The 20,957-nt window shown below is 41.8% G+C and overlaps 1 protein-coding gene across 5 annotated transcripts in view; it reads right to left on the bottom strand.

Annotated features, from left to right (window-relative positions):
- Nucleotides 1-20,957, bottom strand: part of LOC106611507 (protein diaphanous homolog 2) — a 687,763-nt gene that overhangs the window by 271,275 nt on the left and 395,531 nt on the right. For all 5 annotated transcript variants that reach the window (XM_014211777.2, XM_014211776.2, XM_014211774.2 and 2 more), the window contains 2 exons: nt 4,716-4,817; nt 2,887-3,126 (listed from right to left, as the gene is read on the bottom strand). In XM_014211777.2, the coding sequence (XP_014067252.1) occupies nt 2,887-3,126; nt 4,716-4,817 (342 nt within the window). The remainder of the gene's footprint in view (nt 1-2,886; nt 3,127-4,715; nt 4,818-20,957) is intronic.

Genomic DNA, 20,957 nt, shown 5'->3' with positions numbered 1-20,957 from the left:
ATATGACATTTTATTTTGGGGGTGATTTAGAAGCATCTTACTGGCCTCCAAAAATAAATCAAATTATAGATAGTAATACGTTTTGTAATAAGATTGTGACTGACAAAAATTGTTATGAAACTTGTTTTGTCATTATGGATATGGACCATTTAAAATGGAATTAATGTTATATACACTTTATTTCAGAAACTAATAGTTTATAATACATTACATTTAACTTGGTTCTATAATTATGATGCACGTCTATACTGGATGTCATTAATTAAAACAAACATTGATTAAATATCACATCTGATAATATATAGAGAGGATCACTTCATAGTCTGTGTCAAATTGTGTTTCTCTACTTAGGGGCAATTTGGGTAACTTCTGTCTTGCAAAGACACACCATGAAACACAACAGGTGTAGGGTGAAGTTGCCCCTACACAAATCAAATCAAATCAAAGCGTATTGGTTGCGTACACATGTTTGCAGATGTTATCGCTGGTGCAGTAAAATGCTTGTGTTTCTAGCTCAAACAGTGCATTAGTATTAACTAGCAATACACAACAACAGGCACATGATCCCCCCCCCCACACACACAAATATTATCATTATTATAATTTTATTTATATATTTTTTTAATTAATTAATTTTTTATTTAAAATAAGCCGGTAGCCTAGTGGTTAGAGCGTTGGGCCAGTAACCGAAAGGTTGCTGGATTGAATCCCCGAGCTGACAAGGTAAAAAATATGTCGTTCTGCCCCTGAACAAGGCAGTTAACCCACTGTTCCTAGGCCATCATTGTAAATAATAATTTGTTCTTAACTGACTTGCCTAGTTAAATAAAGGTTAAAAAAAACGAAAAAAGCAATAGTACTCAAGTATAAACACCATGGGACCACGCAGCCGTCAAACCGCTCAGGAACGAGACGCATTCTGTCTCCTAGAGATGAACGTACTTTGGTGCGAAAAGTGCAAATCAATACCAGAACAACAGCAAAGGACCTTGTGAAGATGCTGGATGAAAATTGGTACAAAAGTATCAATATCCCCAGTAAAACGAGTCCTATATCAACATAGCCTATATCCAAAACCGCCATAAAAAAGCCAGACTACGGTTTGCAACTGCACATGGGGAAAAATACTGTACTTTTTGGAGAAATGTCCTCTGGTCTGATGAAACAAACATAGAACTGTTTGACCATTGTTATGTTTGGAGGAAAAAGGGTGACACTTGCAAGCCAAAGAACACCGTCCCAACCATGAAGCACGGGGGTGGCAGCATCATTTTGTGGGGGTGCTTTGCTGCAGGAGGGAAGGTGCACTTCACAAAATAGATGGCATCATGAGGAAGAAAAATGATGTGGATATATTGAAGCATCATCTCAAGACATCAGTCAGGAAGTTAAAGCTTGGGCGCAAATGGATCTTCCAAATGGACAATGACCCCAAGCATACTTCCAAAGTTGTGGCAAAATGGCTTAAGGACAACAAAGTCAAGGTATTGGAGTGGCCATCACAAAGCCTTGGCCTCAAAATTTGTGGGCAGAACTGAAAAAGTGTGTGCGAGCAAGGAGGCCTACAAACCTGACTCTGTCAGGAGGAATGAGCCAAAATTCACCCAACATATTGTGGGAAGCTTGTGGAAGGCTACCCGAAACATTTGACCCAAGTTAAACCATTTAAAGGCAATGCTACAAAATACTAATTGATTTTGGTTACTACATGATTCCATATGTGTAATTTCATAGTTTTGATGTATTCACTATTATTCTACAATGGTGAAAATAGTAAAAATAAAGAAAAACCCTTGAATGAGTAGGTGTGTCCAGTCTGGGACTGTGCATTGAGGACTCCCTGGCTCCAGGGGGTATTCGTCCTACTGCCTCCCCCGCCGGCACAGGGTTCTTCTTGTGGAGAAGAAGCACAAAACCCTGCTCCCGTGTGTTGACTACTGGGGCCTGAATGACATCACGGTTAAAAACCGTTACCCGCTTCCACTCATCGCTTCGGCTTTCGAGCCTCTCCAGCGGTCTACCATCTTCTCCAAGTTGGACATCCGAAACGCTTACCATCTGGTATGGATACGGGAAGGGGATGAGTGGAAGACCGCCTTTAGCGGGCACTACAAATAATGGGTGATGCCATTTGGACTGACCAGCACTGCTGTGTTCAAGGCCCTGGTTAACGACGTTCTCCGTGACATGTTGAACCGGTTCATGTTCGTCTACCTCGATGACATCCTCATTTTTTCCCACTCAGCTCAAGAACATGTCATCCATGTCCAACAAGTCCTCCAGCGTCCTATGGAGAACCAGCTGTTCATCAAAAAAAAGAAGAGAATTCCAACGCTCCACCATCTCCTTGCTTGGATACATCATAGCTGCAGGCAACATACAGATGGATCCTGGAAAGGTGAGAGCGGTGGTGGATTTGGAGCAACCCACATCCAGAGTGCAGCTGCAACGCTTCCTGGGGTTCACCAATTTCGACCGCCGTTTCATCTGGGGTTTACGGCCCCCATCCTAATCCATCTGGTCCCGGCAGTTTGTGGTGGAGGTCGATGCCTCGGACGTTGGAGTGGGTTCTGGGGACGGGACACTGATAGCACATCAACCCCAAGACAGTTGCCAAGAGTCAATGGATCTCAGGGTGCAACCAAATGCTTTCTGTAAATAGTTTATCCCATTACTCCACTCAAATAATACTAAACAAATCCCTGCTATGGCACCAAACCCACTGACATGCAAGTGACTGATGCTGGTATGATCTCTACTTTATAATTAAACTGGGGACAGCTGAAGTGAGCAAGAGCGAGAGAGAGAGAGAGAGAGAGAGAGAGAGAGACGAAAGTAAGCCTGAAAGGGGCGAGGTCAAACTCATGCAGTCCTTGCAGTACCAACCTTGCAGAGGAAGCTGACGTTGAAGCCGAAGGTCTGGGCGTTCCGGGAGCCGGCGTTCATGTAGTTTCCCACCAGCAGCACCATCTCCAGCAGATTGCTGAAGCTGTCACTCTTCTTCACCTCCTCACAGGCGAACGTCACATTCATGATGTCCGGTCGGATGTTGTTCACCTGCTCCTCGAAGGTCAGCTTGAAGAGGATGCCGTTGAGGCGCGAACGCAGCAGCTTCACAGAGCTCATCTAGAGGAAAACATAACAATATTTTGTTAGGAACAGTTTAAAGTTTAGGAAGCCTCCGTATGGTTTATAAAAGCTCTACGCTGTCCTGATTAAGTCTCTATAAGTTATATGCTGTTTAAAGTGTGGCCAACGTGACCATGTAGAGCTCTACAGCAAATGTATAGAAAATATACTTAGTGTGAAATATTACATTGTATCCGGGTAAGTACAATGCGTTCAGCTTTTTGTAAATATTCACTAATTGAAATGTATCTTGTCTGGCTTTCTAGACTAGACAGAAGTCCCTTCATCAACTATGGCATGAATCACACCTGATAACATTAATAAGTAGTGATGGGCCACTGAACAATATCTAGGCCCAAGCTTCACCAGCGGGAGCGGTATATTACCACGGCAGCTCCATGCTAGATCACACAGGGGAATTGTCACACCTTGCGTCATTACATCCTCAAAGAGTCACAGGTACAGAAACACCACCCCAAAAAGTCAATTGTACTGAATGAGTGCAAATTGAGTTGCATGTCTACCTTTACCGCAATGCAACATTATCATATTATTCTTAACTCATTAGGTTGACTGAGAACACTCTCTTTTACATCAACGACCTAGAAGAGTATAAAGAACCTGAAGATACAGGTAACTGCTAAAATAAAGGAAACACCAACATAAAGTGTCTTAATAAGGCACAGCCATGGTAGTAAAAATAATGGACAAAATAATAGCATGCACAGAATTTTTATTCATGACCCTAAGCATGATGTGATGTTAATTGCTTAATTAACTCAGGAACCACAACTGTGTGGAAGCAACGACTATCATAATTTGTATCCTTCATTTACTCAAGTGTTTCCACTATGTTGGCAGTTACCTGTATAAAGATATGGCTAAACATACAAGTTCTCTAATCTACTTTGATAATGAGCTCTGGATAAATCAATGTGGTAAAACATTTTAAATGTTAACTTTATAGACTCACTTGTATATGACTCTGTAGAAAGTGTAAAAAAAAAAACCTAAGCTAAAGTATTACCTCAACATCAACTGCATCTAGCACTTGAGGCAACTATACTAAATTACCTATAGTGGCTTGGAATGTATCATTGAGATGTCCTGACTTCACAATGAAGTAGAGTGCACTAACTTTATTACAGAGAACCCAAAGCTTGAGGCTATGATTATATCACTGGGAAATATTGAAAGTTTCAGACAAAGTATGGAATTTGTTGACAGCTGGAATGACAGTGTCATTTTAACAGCTACTATATTTCACACTTTATTATTGATCAAAACCACAGCTTCTCTCAGTCAAAGAGCAGACTGCCATATTTGACCTGTCATAAAAAATTATCTTTATATTTCCACTCTTTTCATTTTACATTACAGTGTCTCTTTAAATATTGAATAGGTCTGAGCCTGAATAAAGCCTAAAGGCTGTATGGCTGTATTTTTTATATCTCCAAATGTTTTTCTCAAAAAGGGGTGTGTGTGTTTGTGTATGTGTATGTGTCAGTGTCGGTGTGTGTGAGGCAGCATCTTCTCCCTGAGGGGCTTTAGCTAGGTGCTATGGTGTAATACGTAAGCCTACTCACCACAATGCCAAACTGCTCTGGCTCGCACAGTTCCTCATACTCGCTCTTAAGTTCCGCCAGTGCGCTCAGCTCCTTCTGCTCCGGTAGGTTCTTTATCAGGTTCTGCAAACACACACAGATACACACACATGTATATACTGGCTATATCTGAAACTCTCTTAGATAACTCCTTTGATGATGCAGTGGTAGCAATACATGCTTACAACATCTACAGAAGAGTTAGGAATGCCAATGTGGGATGTGCTCGTCCCACCTGGACAAAAGGAACACCAATTTGAGAATGCAACTCAATGACTACAGCTCAGCATTCAACATGGCCCAAGCACACCAAGACATTCGTGAAGAGGGCACGACAAAACCTATTCCCCCTCAGGAGACTGAAAATATTTGGCATGGGTCCTCAGATCCTCAAAAGGTTCTACAGATGCACCATCGAGAGCATCCTGACTGGTTGCATCACTGCCTGGTATGGCAAATGCTCGACCTCCGACCGAAAGGCACTACAGAGGTCAGTACGTACGGCCCATTACATCACTAGGGCCAAGCTTCCTGTCATCCAGGACCTCTATGCCAGGCGGTGTACAAGAAAGGCCCTACAAATTGTCAAAGACTCCAGCCACCCTAGTCATAGACTGTTCTCTTTGCTACCATATGGCAAGGCTTCCAAATTAGATTCTACCCCCAAGCCATAAGACTCCTGAACATCTAATCAAATGGCTACCCAGACTATTTGCATTGCCCCCCCCCCATTTTACACTGCTGCTACTCTTTGTTATTATCTATGCACAGTCACTTTAATAACTCTACCTAAATGTACATATTACCTCAATAATTACCTCGACTAACCGGTGCATTGACTCTTTACCGGTACCCCCTGTATATAGCCTTGCTATTGTCATTTTACTGCTGTTCTTTAATTATGTGTTAATTTATTTCTTATTCTTTTTTTTTAAGGTATTTTAATTTTTTTACTGTATTGTTGGTTAGGGCTTGTAAGTAAGCATTTCACTGTAAGGTCTACACCTGTTGTATTCGGTGCATGTGACAAATAACACTTGATTTGTATACAGTACCAGTCAAAACGTTTGGACACACCTACTCATTCAAGGGTTTTCCTTTATGTTTTACTATTTTCTACATTGTAGAATAACAGTGAAGACATCAAAACTATGAAATAACACCTATGGAATTATGTAGTAACCAAAAAAGTTTGAAACAAATCATAATATTTTATATTTGAGATTCTTCAAAGTAGACACCCATTGCCTTGATGACAGCTTTGCACACTCTTGACATTCTCTCAACCAGCTTCATGAGGTAGTCACCTGGAATGCATTTCAATTAATAGGTGTGCCTTCTTAAAACGTAATTTGTGGAATTTATTTCCTATTTTGAGCCAATCAGTTGTGTTGTGACAAGGTAGGGATGGTATAGAGAACATAGCCCTATTTGGTGAAATACCAAGTCCATATTATGGCAAGAACAGCTCAAATAAGCAAAGAGAAATGACAATCCATCATTACTTTAAGACGTCAGATGTCAGTCAATCCGGAAAATTTCAAAAACTTTGAAAGTTTCTACAAGTGCAGTCGGAAAAACCACTAAGCACTATGATGAAACTGGCTCTCATGAGGACCACCACAGGAAAAAAAGACCCAGAGTTACCTCTGCTGCAAAGGTTAAGTTCTTTAGAGTTACCAGCATCAGAAATTTAAGCCCAAATTAATTATTCACAGAGTTCAAGTAACAAACATCACAACATCAACTGTTCAGAGGAGACTATGTGAATCAGGCCTTCATGGTCAAATTGCTTCAAAGAAACCACTACTAAAAGACACCAATAAGAAGAAGAGACTTGCTTGGGCCAAGAAACACAGGCAATGTACATTAGACCAGTGGATATATGTCCTTTGAGTCCAAATTTGAGATTTTTGGTTCCAACCACCGTGTCTTTGTGAGATGCAGAGTAGGTGAACGGATGGTCTCTGCATGGAGCATGGAGGAGAAGGTGTGATGGTGTGGGGGTGCTTTGCTGGTGACACTGTTGTTGTGTCTGTGACTATCATTAAATGTGAAGACTGTTATTTTATCAAATCAATTCTCTGTATAATTATTATTACGTGATTAAAATAATCATATAAACTTTAATTAACTAGGAAGTCAGAGCACCACGGGAAAATGTTTATAGAGTCTATTTCCCGAATTGACACTTCAGATATTTTCATATCTTATGGAGTACAATCTTGTATTAATGTATCATTATTATTAACTCATCAGGTCTCATTACTGAGCGTCACAAACCATCGGATATCTGCACGAACCCTAGCCTAAATCATGAATCAGTGATATATAAATTGGCTTAATAATTTATTTACTAACTAACTAAATAATCACACCGAATTACATGACAAACAAACAGTAGATATTTGGGTTACTACCGATATGACGGCTTGGTAGACAACTGAAAGGGGTGGGGACTGAGAAAGAGTGGGAAAGACAAAATGGGTTCACTACACACAGTTGATAATTATATTCATTGAAATGCTAATCATTTGCATATGAACGGCCGCTCATTCGAGAATAATTGCAATGTATATATTTACGGCCGTATGTCGTTGTCTTCCCTGTTGGAATCACCAGTCCGTCTGCTGGAGAGTCAGTTCATTATAGAGTCTCTGGTTAACTTTCCCAGAAGTCACAATGTCTTTCATAGTTGTCACTTTCTCAGGAAAGATATGTCAGGTGTACTGATGGTTGTTGCATGGAATAGATGCTCCCGCAGTTGACGGTATTCTCGTACTAGACTTACATAATTTAAAGATGCAGACTAGTAATTCTACGTCTAGGATTTGATCTTATTCTGTAGTGATCGATAGTCTCAGAGTTGTACCTTTTCCAGCCGTGTAGCCAAAACTACAGCTATATGGTATCCGTGGCCTATAGAGTTGCAGTTCTTAACCATTTCAACATGTAGCATCAGCTCCATATTTTCTGGTCTAACGGCCTATAGAGTTGTAGCCATTCCAACGAGGGGACAACGTCCCGGCGTTCTTGGACTTAATGTAAATTTTGTAGGAAGTGGGTTTTATACTCTATAGAAGAAGGGGCAGTTATATGATGCCTAATAATGTGATGTCTGTGCTCACGGGGGTGTGGCCACCGACAAGTTAAACTTTATATGAAAATCCATACTCTCATATAGAAGGTTAACATCACATTACATATTTTCACAAATAGTTTGTTTAATCGCACACATTTCACAATATTTAGATGTAAACATGACAGCTGGGTAATGTACACTTTAAGAGATACAGTTACAGTTGAAGTTAGAAGTTTACATACACCTAAGCCAAATACATTTAAACTCAGTTTTTCACAATTCCTGACATTTAATCCGAGTAAAAATTCCCTGTCTTAGGTCAGATAGGATAACTACTTTATTTGAAGAATGTGAAACGTCAGAATAATTGTAGAGAGAATGATTTATTTCTTTCATCACATTCCCAGTGGGTCAGAAGTTTACATACACTCAATTACTATTTGGTAGCATTGCCTTTAAATTGTTAAACTTGTGTCAAATGTTTCGGTTAGCCTTCCACAAGCTTCCCACAATAAGTTGGGTGAATTTTGTCCCATTCCTCCTGACAGACCTGGTGTAACTGAGTCAGGTTTGTAGGCCTCCTTGCTCGCACGCAGTTTTTCAGTTCTGCCCACAACTTTTCTTTAGGATTGAGGGCAAGGCTTTGTGATGGCCACTCCAGTTCCTTGACTTTGTTGTCCTTAACCTGTTAGGGCTAGGGGGCAGCATTTGCACGTCTGGATAAAAAAAATGTACCCGATTTAATCTGGTTACTAATCCTACCCAGTAACTAGAATATGCATATACTTATTATATATGGATAGAAAACACTCTAAAGTTTCTAAAACTGTTTGAATGGTGTCTGTGAGTATAACAGAACTCATTTGGCAGGCAAAACCCTGAGACATTTTCTGACAGGAAGTGGATACCTGATGTGTTGTATTACCTTTAAACCTATCCCATTGAAAAACACAGGGGCTGAGGAATATTTTGGCACTTCCAATTGCTTCCAATAGATGTCACCAGCCTTTACAAAGTGTTTTGAGTCTTCTGGAGGGAGATCTGACCGAACAAGAGCCATGGAACGATGATGTCCCATTAGACACCTGGCGCGCGAGTTCATGTTGGGTACCCTCGTTCCAATACGTTATAAAAGAGTATGCATTCGTCCACCTTGAATATTATTCATGTTCTGGTTAAAAAAGGCCCTAATGATTTATGCTATACAACGTTTGACATGTTTGAACGAACGTAAATATATTTTTTCCCCTCGTTCGTGACGAGAAGTCCGGCTGGCTTAGATCATGTGCTAACAAGACGGAGATTTTTGGACATAAATGATGAGCTTTTTTGAACAAAACTACATTCGTTATGGACCTGTGATACCTGGAAGTGACATCTGATGAAGAGAATCAAAGGTAATGGATTATTTACATAGTATTTTCGATTTTAGATCTCCCCAACATGACGTCTAGTCTGTATCGCAACGCGTATTTTTCTGGGCGCAGTGCTCAGATTATTGCAAAGTGTGATTTCCCAGTAAGGTTATTTTTAAATCTGGCAAGTTGATTGCGTTCAAGAGATGTAAATCTATAATTCTTTAAATGACAATATAATATTTTACCAATGTTTTCTAATTTTAATTATTTAATTTGTGACGCTGACTTGACTGCCGGTTATTGGAGGGAAACGATTTCCTCAACATCAATGCCATAGTAAAACGCTGTTTTTGGATATAAATATGAACTTGATAGAACTAAAAATGCATGCATTGTCTAACATAATGTCCTAGGAGTGTAATCTGATGGAGATTGTAAAAGGTTAGTGCATCATTTTAGCTGGTTTTATGGTTTTGGTGACCCTGTCTTTGACTTGACAAAACATTACACACAACTCTTGTAAATGTACTGTCCTAACATACTCTAAATTTATGCTTTCGCCGTAAAACCTTTTTGAAATCGTAAAACGTGGTTAGATTAAGGAGATGTTTATCTTTCAAAGGGTGTAAAATAGTTGTATGTTTGAAAAATTTGAATTTTGACATTTATTTGGATTCAAATTTGCCGCTCTTGAAATGCACCTGCTGTTGATGGAGTGCACCACGGGTGGCACGCTAGCGTCCCACCTAGCCCATAGAGGTTAAGCCATTTTGCCACAACTTTGGAAGTATGCTTGGGGTCATTGTCCATTTGGAAGATCCATTTGCGACCAAGCTTTAACTTCCTGACTGATGTCTTGAGATGTTGTTTCAATATATCAACATAATTGTGAAGTGCACCAGTCCCTCCTGCAGCAAAGCACCCCCACAACATGATTCTGTCACCCCCGTGCTTCACAGTTGGGATGGTGTTCTTCGGCTTGCAAGCCTCCCCTTTTTTCCTCGAAATATAACAATGGTCATTATGGCCAAACAGTTCTATTTTTGTTTCATCAGACCAGAGGACATTTCTCCAAAAAGTATGATCTTTGTCCCCATGTGCAGTAGAACACCGTAGTCTGTCTTTTTTTATGGCGGTTTTGGAGCAGTGGCTTCTTCCTTGCAGAGCAGCCTTTCAGGTTATGTCAAAAAAGGACTCGTTTTACTGTGGATATAGATACTTTTGTACCTGTTTCCTCCAGCATCTTCAAAATGTAATTTTCTGTTGTTCTGGGAGTGAGTTGCACTTTTCCCACCAAAGTACGTTCATCTCTAGGAGACCGAACGTGTCTCATTCCTGAGCGGTACGACGGCTGCGTGGTCCCATGGTGTTTATAGTTCCGTACAGATGTTTCTACAGATGAACGTGGTACTTTCAGGCATTTGGAAATTGTTCACAAGGATGAACCAGACCTGTGGAGGTCTTGGCTTATTTCTTTAGATTTTCACATGATGTCAAGCAATTAGACACTGAGTTTGAAGGTAGGCCTTGAAATACATCTACAGGTACACCTCCAATTGACTCAAATTATGTCAATTAGCCTATCAGACGCTTCTAAAGCCATGACATAATTTTCTGGAATTTTCCAAGCTGTTTAAAGGCACAGTCAACTTAGTGTATGTAAACTTCTGACCCACTGGAATTGTGGTACAGTGAATTATATGTGAAATAATCTGTCTGTAAACAATTGTTGGAAAAATTACTGACTTGCCAAAACTATAGTTTCTTAACAATACTTTTGTGGCGTGGTTGAAAAACAAGTTTTAATGACTCCAACCTAAGTGTATGTAAACTTCCGACGTCAACTGTATATGAAAGATCAGAAAATTGTTTGTTTATGTTTATCCCTGAAATAATCTGTTTGTAAACAATTGTTGGAAAAATTACTTATGTCATGCACAAAGCACATGTCCTAACCGACTTGCCAAAACTATAGTTTGTTAACAATACATTTGTGGAGTGGTTGAAAAACGATATTTAATGACTCCAAACTAATTGTATGTAAACTTCCGACTTCAACTGTATGTGTGTTTCCTGTCCCGCATGAGATCACCAAATGAAACACACTTGTCATGACTGTCCCTTAAGTGTCCATGGACCACTCCAACATTCTCAAAAATAGAAATATGGTTAAATTATTCAATCTTTTGATGTCCAAGTGTCTCTCTGTGTTCCACAGTTTACATTCCAACTCGAACACTACAGAGCATAGGGACAGCGTATTTTATGATCGACCATAAAACAGCCGACTTCCCGCTCTCCCTCTCTACGAGAGAGAGCATGCTGTAGTGCAGACCGACTGTAACCTGATCCTTCAGATCGTCACAGGAGAGTTATGACACTGTCGATGATTTACTTAGAATTCAAGGCACACTTAACCAGCATGGTTACCACAGCATTCTACAGCGATACGCCATCCCATCTGGTTTGCGCTTAGTGGGACTATCATTTGTTTTTCAACAGGACAATGACCCAAAACACACCTCCAGGCTGTGTAAGGGCTATTTGACCAAGAAGGAGAGTGATGGAGTGCTGCATCAGATGACATGGCCCCCACAATCACCTGACCTCAACCCAATTGAGATAGTTTGGGATGAGTTGGACAGCAGAGTGAAGGAAAAACAGCCAACAAGTGCTCAGCATATGTGGGAACTCCTTCAAGACAGTTGGAAAAAACATTCCTCATGAAGCTGGTTGAAAGAATGCCAAGAGTGTGCAAAGCTGTCATCAAGGTAAAGAAAGGGTGGCTACACTTTTTTGGTTACTACATGATTCCATATGTGTCATTTAATAGTTGTGATGTCTGCACTATTATTGTAAAATGTAGAAAATAGTAAAAATAAAGAAAAACCCTTGAATGAGTAGGTGTGTCCAAACATTTGACTGGTACTGTATATTCAGAGTCATATTCATGTAAAGCTTAGAGAAGAACTCATGTCAAATGCTGTGGAAGTAATATGGCTACAGGTTCACCTGCCACACCCAAAACATATTATTGTGGGAACTTGATATATGCCACAGAGTGCTAACAGTCAGTGTCTGGATAATAGGGGTGGGGACAGTTATTTGAATATTCTAATATCAGAACAGACACAGTATTTGATTTCTTGTGAGATAATTATTTTTAAAATAGGCACATTTTAAAGAAAAGGCTTTGTCTAACATTTTATTATCTATGTTACATTGCTACATACAAGGATATACCATGAGTGCACCCCAAAACAAAACGTACCGGTAGCCTACACACATTTCACGTGTGTAGCTTGTTATTGTCGGTCAATCAAAGCAGCACTACCATCAGAGGATCCATGTGTAGCAAGTGAAATGGAAGATTTCTAATTAATGCAAAATGGAATTACAATCACATAATTAAGTTGGCTAAATGAGAAGAATAATACCCTGACTACACCGCTCGCGTCGCATGCGCGAGCATTGCAAAATAGATTCCTAAATGTATGTTATCCAATTATTGCAGCCACACTGCTCGCACGCGTCAACGAGTGCCTGCGTTGCCAAGGGCTAAAATAGAAGTCATTCCTATTTCTGACGCAGATCGCGCTGCAAGTCCTGCCTCTCCCATCGCTTCTTTGATTTATAGAAGCAGGTACCCACGTGCCCTCTCCTCATTTGTTATACCCACGTGGGTGATTGAAAGACGAACTGTGTTGCCGGATGTCATGGAAGTACTATGAAAGTTTAGATGCCAATCACCATATAAGTTCAAAGACGAAAAAGCCTGGAAGGAAGACAGATGACTAGAAACGATTCGGTTGACCATTTTATGTGTGGATTAATTGTCAGAGTAGAGGACCTTGTGCATTTAAGGTAAAATAACAACCTAATGTTTATATCCCAGGACAAATTAGCTAGCAACAGCAAGCTAGCAAAATAGGAAAAATTAGCTAGCAAGTGCAAGCTAACTAGCTAAATTGCCATAAATGTTTAATGGTTTTCGACCTGTCCCCAAACTAATGTCATTGGTTCAGAGTTTGTTTTGATATTTTAACCTGCGTGTCGTGATTGCGTTTGGTGTAGAGGGACAAAATACATTTATGCACAATGTCGCATGATGGCGCACGCGCGCAGCCGGTTTGGGTTCCGTGTTAGACTACAATGATCAAACAACAGGTAGGCTGTTGTTGAATATGAATGGAGTTGTAGACAAGGATGTGGGGAGTGCAGCAAAATAGCTAGCAAGGCTAATTGAGGCTAACTAAACTCATCAAAAAAAGAAATGTCTCTTTTTCAGGACACTGTCTTTCAAAGATAATGCTTAAAAATCTAAATAACACTGTTTCCCATGCTTGTTCAATGAACCATAAACAATAAATGTACATGCACCTGTGGAACGGTCATTAAGGCTCTAACAGCTTACAGACGGTAGGCAATTAAGGTCACAACTTAGGACACTAAGGAGGCCTTTCTACTGACTCTGAAAAACACCAAAAGAAAGATGTCCAGGGTCCCAGCTCATTTGCGTGAACGTGCCTAAGGCATGCTGCAAGGAGGCATGAGGAATGCAGATGTGGCCAGGGCAATAAATTGCAATGTCCGTACTGTGAGACGCCTAAGACAGCGCTACAGGGAGACAGGACGGACAGCTGATCATCCTCGCAGTGGCAGACCACGTGTAACATCACCCGCACATGATCGGTACATCCGAACATCACACCTGCAGGACAGGTACAGGATGGCAACAACAACAGCCCGAGTTACATCAGCAACGCACAATCCCTCCATCAGTGCTGACTGTCCGCAATAGGCTGAGAGAGGCTGGACTGAGGGCTTGTAGGCCTGTTGTAAGGCAGGTCCTCACCAGACATCACCGGCAACAACGTCGCCTATGGGCACAAACCCACTGTCGCTGGACCAGACAGGACTGGCAAAAAGTACTGTTCACTGACGAGTCACGGTTTTGTCTCACCAGGGATGATGGTCGGATTCGCGTTTATCGTCAAAGGAATGAACGTTACACCGAGGCCTGTACTCTGGAGTGGGATTGATTTGGAGGTGGAGGGTCCGTCATGGTCTGGGGCGGTTTGTCACAGCATCATCGGACTGAGCTTGTTGTCATTGCAGGCAATCTCGCTGTGCGTTACAGGGAAGACATCCTCCTCCCTCATGTTGTACCCTTCCTGCAGGCTCGTCCTGACATGACCCTCCAGCATGACAATGCTACCAGCCATACTGCTCGTTCTGTGCATGATTTCCTGCAAGACAGGAATGTCAGTGTTCTGCCATGGCCAGTGAAGAGGCCGAATCGCAATCCCATTGAGCACGCCTGGGACCTGTTGGATCGGAGGGTGAGGGCTAGGGCCATTCCCCGCAGAAATGTCCGGGAACCTGCAGGTGCCTTGGTGGAAGATTGGGGTAACATCTCACAGTGTAACGGCTGTCTGGAAGAGGGAACCAAGGTGCAGCAGAAGATGTGTTCATCATTAGAATTTTAATTCAAATAAACAAGAGAACACTACAAAATGAACAAAAACGACAGCAAACAGTCCTGTTAGGAAAATACTCAAAACAGAAACAATTACCCACAAAACCCAAAGGAAAAACATGCTCCTTATGTGTGACTCCCAATCAGCAGCAACGAGCTTCAGCTGTGCCTGATTGGGAGCCACACACATGGCCCAAAATATAGAAAAAGGAACATAGAACGCCCACCCAATGTAACACCCTGGCCTAACCAAAATAAAGAACAAAAAAACCCTCTCTATGGCCAGGGCGTTACACACAGCAAGAACTGGAAAATCTGGTGCAGTCCATGAGGAGGAGATGCACTGCAGTACTTAATGCAGTGGCCACACCAGATACTGACTGTTACTCTGATTTTAATCCCCCCCTTTGTTAAGGGACACATTATTCAATTTCTGTCAGTCACATGTCTGTGGAACTTGTTCAGTTTATGTCTCAGTTGTTGAATCTTGTCATGTTCATAGAAATAGAGGACGTTTATTTTTTTGCTGAGTTTAGCTGGTTAACTAACTTGGCTGGCAAGTGCAGCTAGCTATCTTCTTTACATTAATCTTATACAGTCAAGACAGACACCACCAGATAAGATGATAGACAACCCATCACAGCAACAAGTTTGTCTAAATTGCGCGAGTCGGCTTGGCTACTTTCTCTCACCTTACAAAAATGTACCATGGACCTACTATGGTACTTTCACATATACCATGGTATAGTCTGAATCATGGAAATGTATCATGGTTTAAGCTTTGAAGCATGATGGTATTACCATGTTACTGCCATTGTACCTAAATATTACCATGGTATTGCAAAATGTATAACATGGTAGATGTGGATCATGGAAATACCCTGGTTTTAACCTGCATTATACATTATACAGTTTTTTTATTTATTTTTTATTTTATTTTTATTTTTCCCAAGATGGCGTAGCAGTTCAGACGTCCTCTACCCTCCTCTTGTCGTGTCCCGTGTATATATATATATATTTACATATTTTTTTTTTCTTCACTTATCTTTTTATATATATATTTTTTTAATTCTAAAAACTCAACCTCAAAGCACTCTCCTGCAACCCGCCTCACCAATTTAAAAAAATAAAGTATTATTTACCTCATCTGAATTCCACAACAGAAGCTAGCAAGTGTTTAGCCATTTTCACTGGCTAACGTTGAAGTTCAGCTAGCCATGGTTAGCTGTCCTCAGCTATCCATTAGCTCGAAAAGCTATCGCCAGTTTTTGTACAGCGCGACTCAGACCAGAGCACACCGGACCTATTCTCTCTCCTTTCCCCGATTTCTACCGCAGGCTCTGGACATTTACACCTGGATCTTGCAGCTAACTAGCTGCTACCTGAGTGACTATTGGCAACGTCGGTCACGGAATTAACACACATTATTACGGAGCTAGCCAGCTAGCCAGCTGAAGAGTTCCGTCAGCCACTCCTGGGCTATTCCTGAGCTAGCCAGCTGAAGTGTCTCCTGGGCTACAACTCGCCTATCCTGACCCGTTTTACTGCCGATGCGGAGCCCCATCGGGTCTTCACTACTGGACCACCGACGTTATCTGCCCGAGGGAGTTATCCAACTGGCCCCTCCGTCGCGACGTAACCTGATCGCCCATCTGCGGCCCGCTAATCGTTAGCTGTCTTTTCGGCTGCGATCTGAATAGGTCTATCGGACACTTTTCTTGAGCCACTATAACTAACTATTTTGCCAACTTGGACTGGTCCCCCCTTCCACACGGAACCCCACTAACCCACAGACGGAAACGCACGAGGTGGCTAAAAACAGACCTCCCTCCCATCTTCCACCAGCTTGCTACCTATGGCCCGGCTAGCTGTCTGAATCTCACTGGACCCTTTGATCACTCGGCTAAGCATGCCTCTCCTTAATGTCAATATGCCTTCTCCATTGCTGTTCTGGTTAGTGTTTATTGGCTTATTTCACTGTAGAGCCTCTAGCCCTGCTCATTATACCTTATCCAACCTCTCAGTTCCTCCACCCACACATGCTATGACATCTTCTGGTTTCAATGATGTTTCTAGAGACAATATCTCTCTCATAATCACTAAATGCCTAGGTTTACCTCCTCTGTACTCACATCCCACCATACCTTTGTCTGTACATTATACCTTGAAGCTATTTTATCGCCCCCAGAAACCTGCTCCTTTTTCTCTCTATTCTGGACGTCACAGACGACCAATTCTTATAGCTTTTAGCCGTACCCTCATACTTATTCTTCTCTGCTCCTCTGGGGATGTAGAGGTGAATCCAGGCCCTACAGTGCCTGGCTCCACTCCTACTCCCCAGGCGCTCTCTTTTGATGACTTCTGTAACCGTAATAACCTTGGTTTCATGCATGTTAACATTAGAAGCCTCCTCCCTAAGTTTGTTTTATTCACTGCTTTAGCACACTCTGCCAACCCGGATGTCCTAGCTGTGTCTGAATCTTGGCTTAGGAAGTCCACCAAAAACTCTGAAATCTTCATCCCTAACTACAACGTTTTCAGACAAGATAGAACGACCAAAGGGGGCGGTGTTGCAATCTACTGCAGAGATAGCCTGCAGAGTTCTGTCCTGCTATCCAGGTCTGTACCCAAACAATTTGAACTTCTACTTTTAAAAATCCACCTCTCTAAAAACAAGTCTCTCACCGTTGCCGCCTGCTATAGACGCCCCTCGGCCCCTAGTTGTGCTCTGGACACCATATGTGAACTGATTGCCCCCCATCTATCTTCAGAGCTTGTGCTACTAGGTGACCTAAACTGGGACATGCTTAACACCCCAGCCATCCTACAATCCAAGCTTGATGCCCTCAATCTCACACAAATGATTAATGAACCCACCAGGTACAACCCCAAAGCCGCAAACACTGGCACCCTCATAGATATCATCCTAACCAACGTGCCCTCTAAATACACCTCTGCTGTTTTCAACCAAGATCTCAGCGATCACTGCCTCATTGCCTGCACCCGTAATGGGTCAGCGGTCAAACGACCTCCACTCATCACTGTCAAACGCTCCCTGAAACATTTCAACGAGCAAGCCTTTCTATTCGACCTGGCCCTGGTATCCTGGAAGGATACTGACCTCATCCCGTCAGTAGAGGATGCCTGGTTATTTTTTTTAAATGCCTTCCTCTCCATCTTAAATAAGCATGCGCCTTTCAAGAAATTTAGAACCAGGAACAGATATAGCCCTTGGTTCTCCCCAGACCTGACTGCCCTTAACCAACACAAAAATATCCTGTGGCGTTCTGCATTAGCATCGAACTGCCCCCGTGATATGCAACTTTTTAGGGAAGTTAGAAACCAATACACACAAGCAGTTAGAAACGCCAAGGCTAGCTTTTTCAAACAGAAATTCGCTTCGTGCAACTCCAACTCTAAAAAGTTCTGGGACATTGTAAAGTCCATGGAGAATAAGAACACCTCCTCCCAACTGCCCACTGCACTGAGGATAGGAAACTCTGTCACCACCGATAAGCCCACTATAATTGAGAATTTCAATAAGCATTTTTCTACGGCTGGCCATGCTTTCCACCTAACTACCCCTACTGCATTCAACAGCACTGCACCCGCCACAGCTACTCGCCCAAGCCTCCCCCATTTCTCCTTCTCCCAAATCCATTCAGCTGATGTTCTGAAAGAGCTGCAAAATCTGGACCCCTACAAATCAGCTGGGCTTGACAATCTGGACCCTTTCTTTCTAAAATTATCTGCCGAAATTATTGCAACCCCTATTACTAGCCTGTTCAACCTCTCTTTCGTGTCGTCTGAGATTCCCATAGATTGGAAAGCAGCTGCTGTCATCCCCCTCTTCAAAGGAGGTGACACTCTTGACCCAAATTGCTACAGACCTATATCCATCCTACCCTGCCTTTCTAAGGTCTTCGAAAGCCAAGTCAACAAACAGATTACCGACCATTTCGAATCCCACCGCACCCTCTCTGCTATGCAATGTGGTTTCAGAGCTGGTCATGGGTGCACCTCAGCCACGCTCAAGGTCCTAAATGACATCGTAACCGCCATCGATAAGAGACAATACTGTGCTGCCGTATTCATTGACCTGGCCAAAGCTTTTGACTCTGTTAATCACCACATCCTCATCGGCAGACTCAGTAGCCTTGATTTCTCAAACGATTGCGTCGCCTGGTTCACCAACTACTTCTCTGACAGAGTTCAGTGTGTCAAATCGGAGGGCCTACTGTCTGGACATCTGGCAGTCTCTATGGGGGTACCACAGGGTTCAATTCTTGGTCCAACTCTTTTCTCTGTATACATAAATGATGTCGCTCTTGCTGCTGGTGAATCTCTGATCCACCTCTACGCAGACGACACCATTCTGTACACTTCTGGCCCTTCTTTGGACACTGTGTTAACAACCCTCCAGACGAGCTTCAATGCCATTCAACTCTCCTTCCGTGGTCTCCAACTGCTCCTAAACACAAGTAAAACTAAATGCATGCTCTTCAACCGATCGCTGCCTGCACCTGCCCGCCTGTCCAGCATCACTTCTCTGGACGGTTCTAACTTAGAATTTGTGGACAACTACAAATACCTAGGTGTCTGGTTAGACTGTAAACTCTCCTTCCAGACTCACATCAATCATCTCCAATCCAAAGTGAAATCTCGAATTGGCTTCCTATTTCGCAACAAAGCATCCTTCACTCATGTTGCCAAACATACCCTCGTAAAACTGACCATCCTACCAATCCTCGACTTCGGCGATGTCATTTACAAAATAGCTTCCAATACCCTACTCAACAAGCTGGATGCAGTCTATCACAGTGCCATCCGTTTTGTCACCAAAGCCCCATATACTACCCACCACTGCGACCTGTACGCTCTCGTTGGCTGGCCTTCGCTTCATAATCGTCGCCAAACACATTGGCTCCAGGTCATCTACAAGACCCTGCTAGGTAAAGTCCCCCCCTTATCTCCGCTCACTGGTCACCATAGCAGCACCCACCTGTAGCACGCGCTCCAGCAGGTATATCTCTCTGGTCACCCCTAAAGCCAACTCCTCCTTTGGTCGTCTCTCCTTCCAGTTCTCTGCTGCCAATGACTGGAACGAACTACAAAAATCTCTGAAACTGGAAACACTTATCTCCCTCACTAGCTTTAAGCACCAGCTGTCAGAGCAGCTCACAGATCACTGCACCTGTACATAGCCCATCTATAATTTAGCCCAAAATACTACCTCTTCCCCTACTGTATTTATTTATTTTATTTATTTTGCTCCTTTGCATCATATTATTTATATTTTATCTCTGAACTTTCTTCAAACTACAAATCTACCATTCCAGTGTTTTTCTTGCTATACTTTATTTACTTTGCCACCATGGCATTTTTTTTGCCTTTACCTCCCTTATCTCACATCATTTGCTCACATTGTATATAGTCTTATTTTTTTTTTCTACTGCATCATTGATTGTATGTTGTTTTACTCCATGTGTAACTCTGTGTTTTTGTATGTTGTCGAACTGCTTTGCTTTATCTTGGCCAGGTCGCAATTGTAAATGAGAACTTGTTCTCAACTTGCCTACCTGGTTAAATAAAGGTGAAATAAATAAAAAATAAAATAAAAATTATACCATGGTAATGCACAATTATGACAAATGGTACCAATAAATATAATATGGTAGTGCATTTATTAATTGTGCATTACCATAGTAAAATGGCAGTATAATGCATTAAATAAATAAACCCCCCATGGTCAAAAGAGGTTGGTTAGTATTATATTGATGACTTTATATACAAGTATGGGCAACTTTCTGATAAAGTCAGAGGCAGGCTACTATTGTTTGTCCTAGTTTGTCTGTAACATCAAAGAAAAAGGGAAATAGTTGTTGTGAAAAAGGGTAATACTTTCTGTATTAATAGTAAAATGTTTTGCTCATGTTTGGGTTGCCTGTGTTGCAAACCTGAAATGTGGAAGAAAGTAAGATACTGCATATATGGTAGCCACATTTTTTGAACTTTGTAATAATTTACAGTATTTATAGTCAAGGGGTGTAACGCTTGTTTTGGCCCGCAGAGGGAGCCGCTCGCTCTAGTAGTTGCTTCACGCGCTCTCACTCTCACGCTAACCTGCCTAATAAGTGTGAAGTCAGTTGAATGATGGCCAACTGGAGAGAAAAGCACCAGATAAACAAACTATTTAAACGTTATCACCACGGTGAGTGAGTTATAAAGCATAGGATATGAAACACTAAGTTATGCGGACTGTAATGACATACTTGTTATTTCTTGATGATGTTTTGACAGTTTAA

The sequence above is a fragment of the Salmo salar genome, chromosome ssa09 (assembly GCF_905237065.1).
Source record: "Salmo salar chromosome ssa09, Ssal_v3.1, whole genome shotgun sequence".
Classification (NCBI taxonomy): domain Eukaryota; kingdom Metazoa; phylum Chordata; class Actinopteri; order Salmoniformes; family Salmonidae; genus Salmo; species Salmo salar.
The sequence above is the reverse complement of the archived record's forward strand: the minus strand, read 5'-3'. Positions and strand labels throughout refer to the sequence as shown.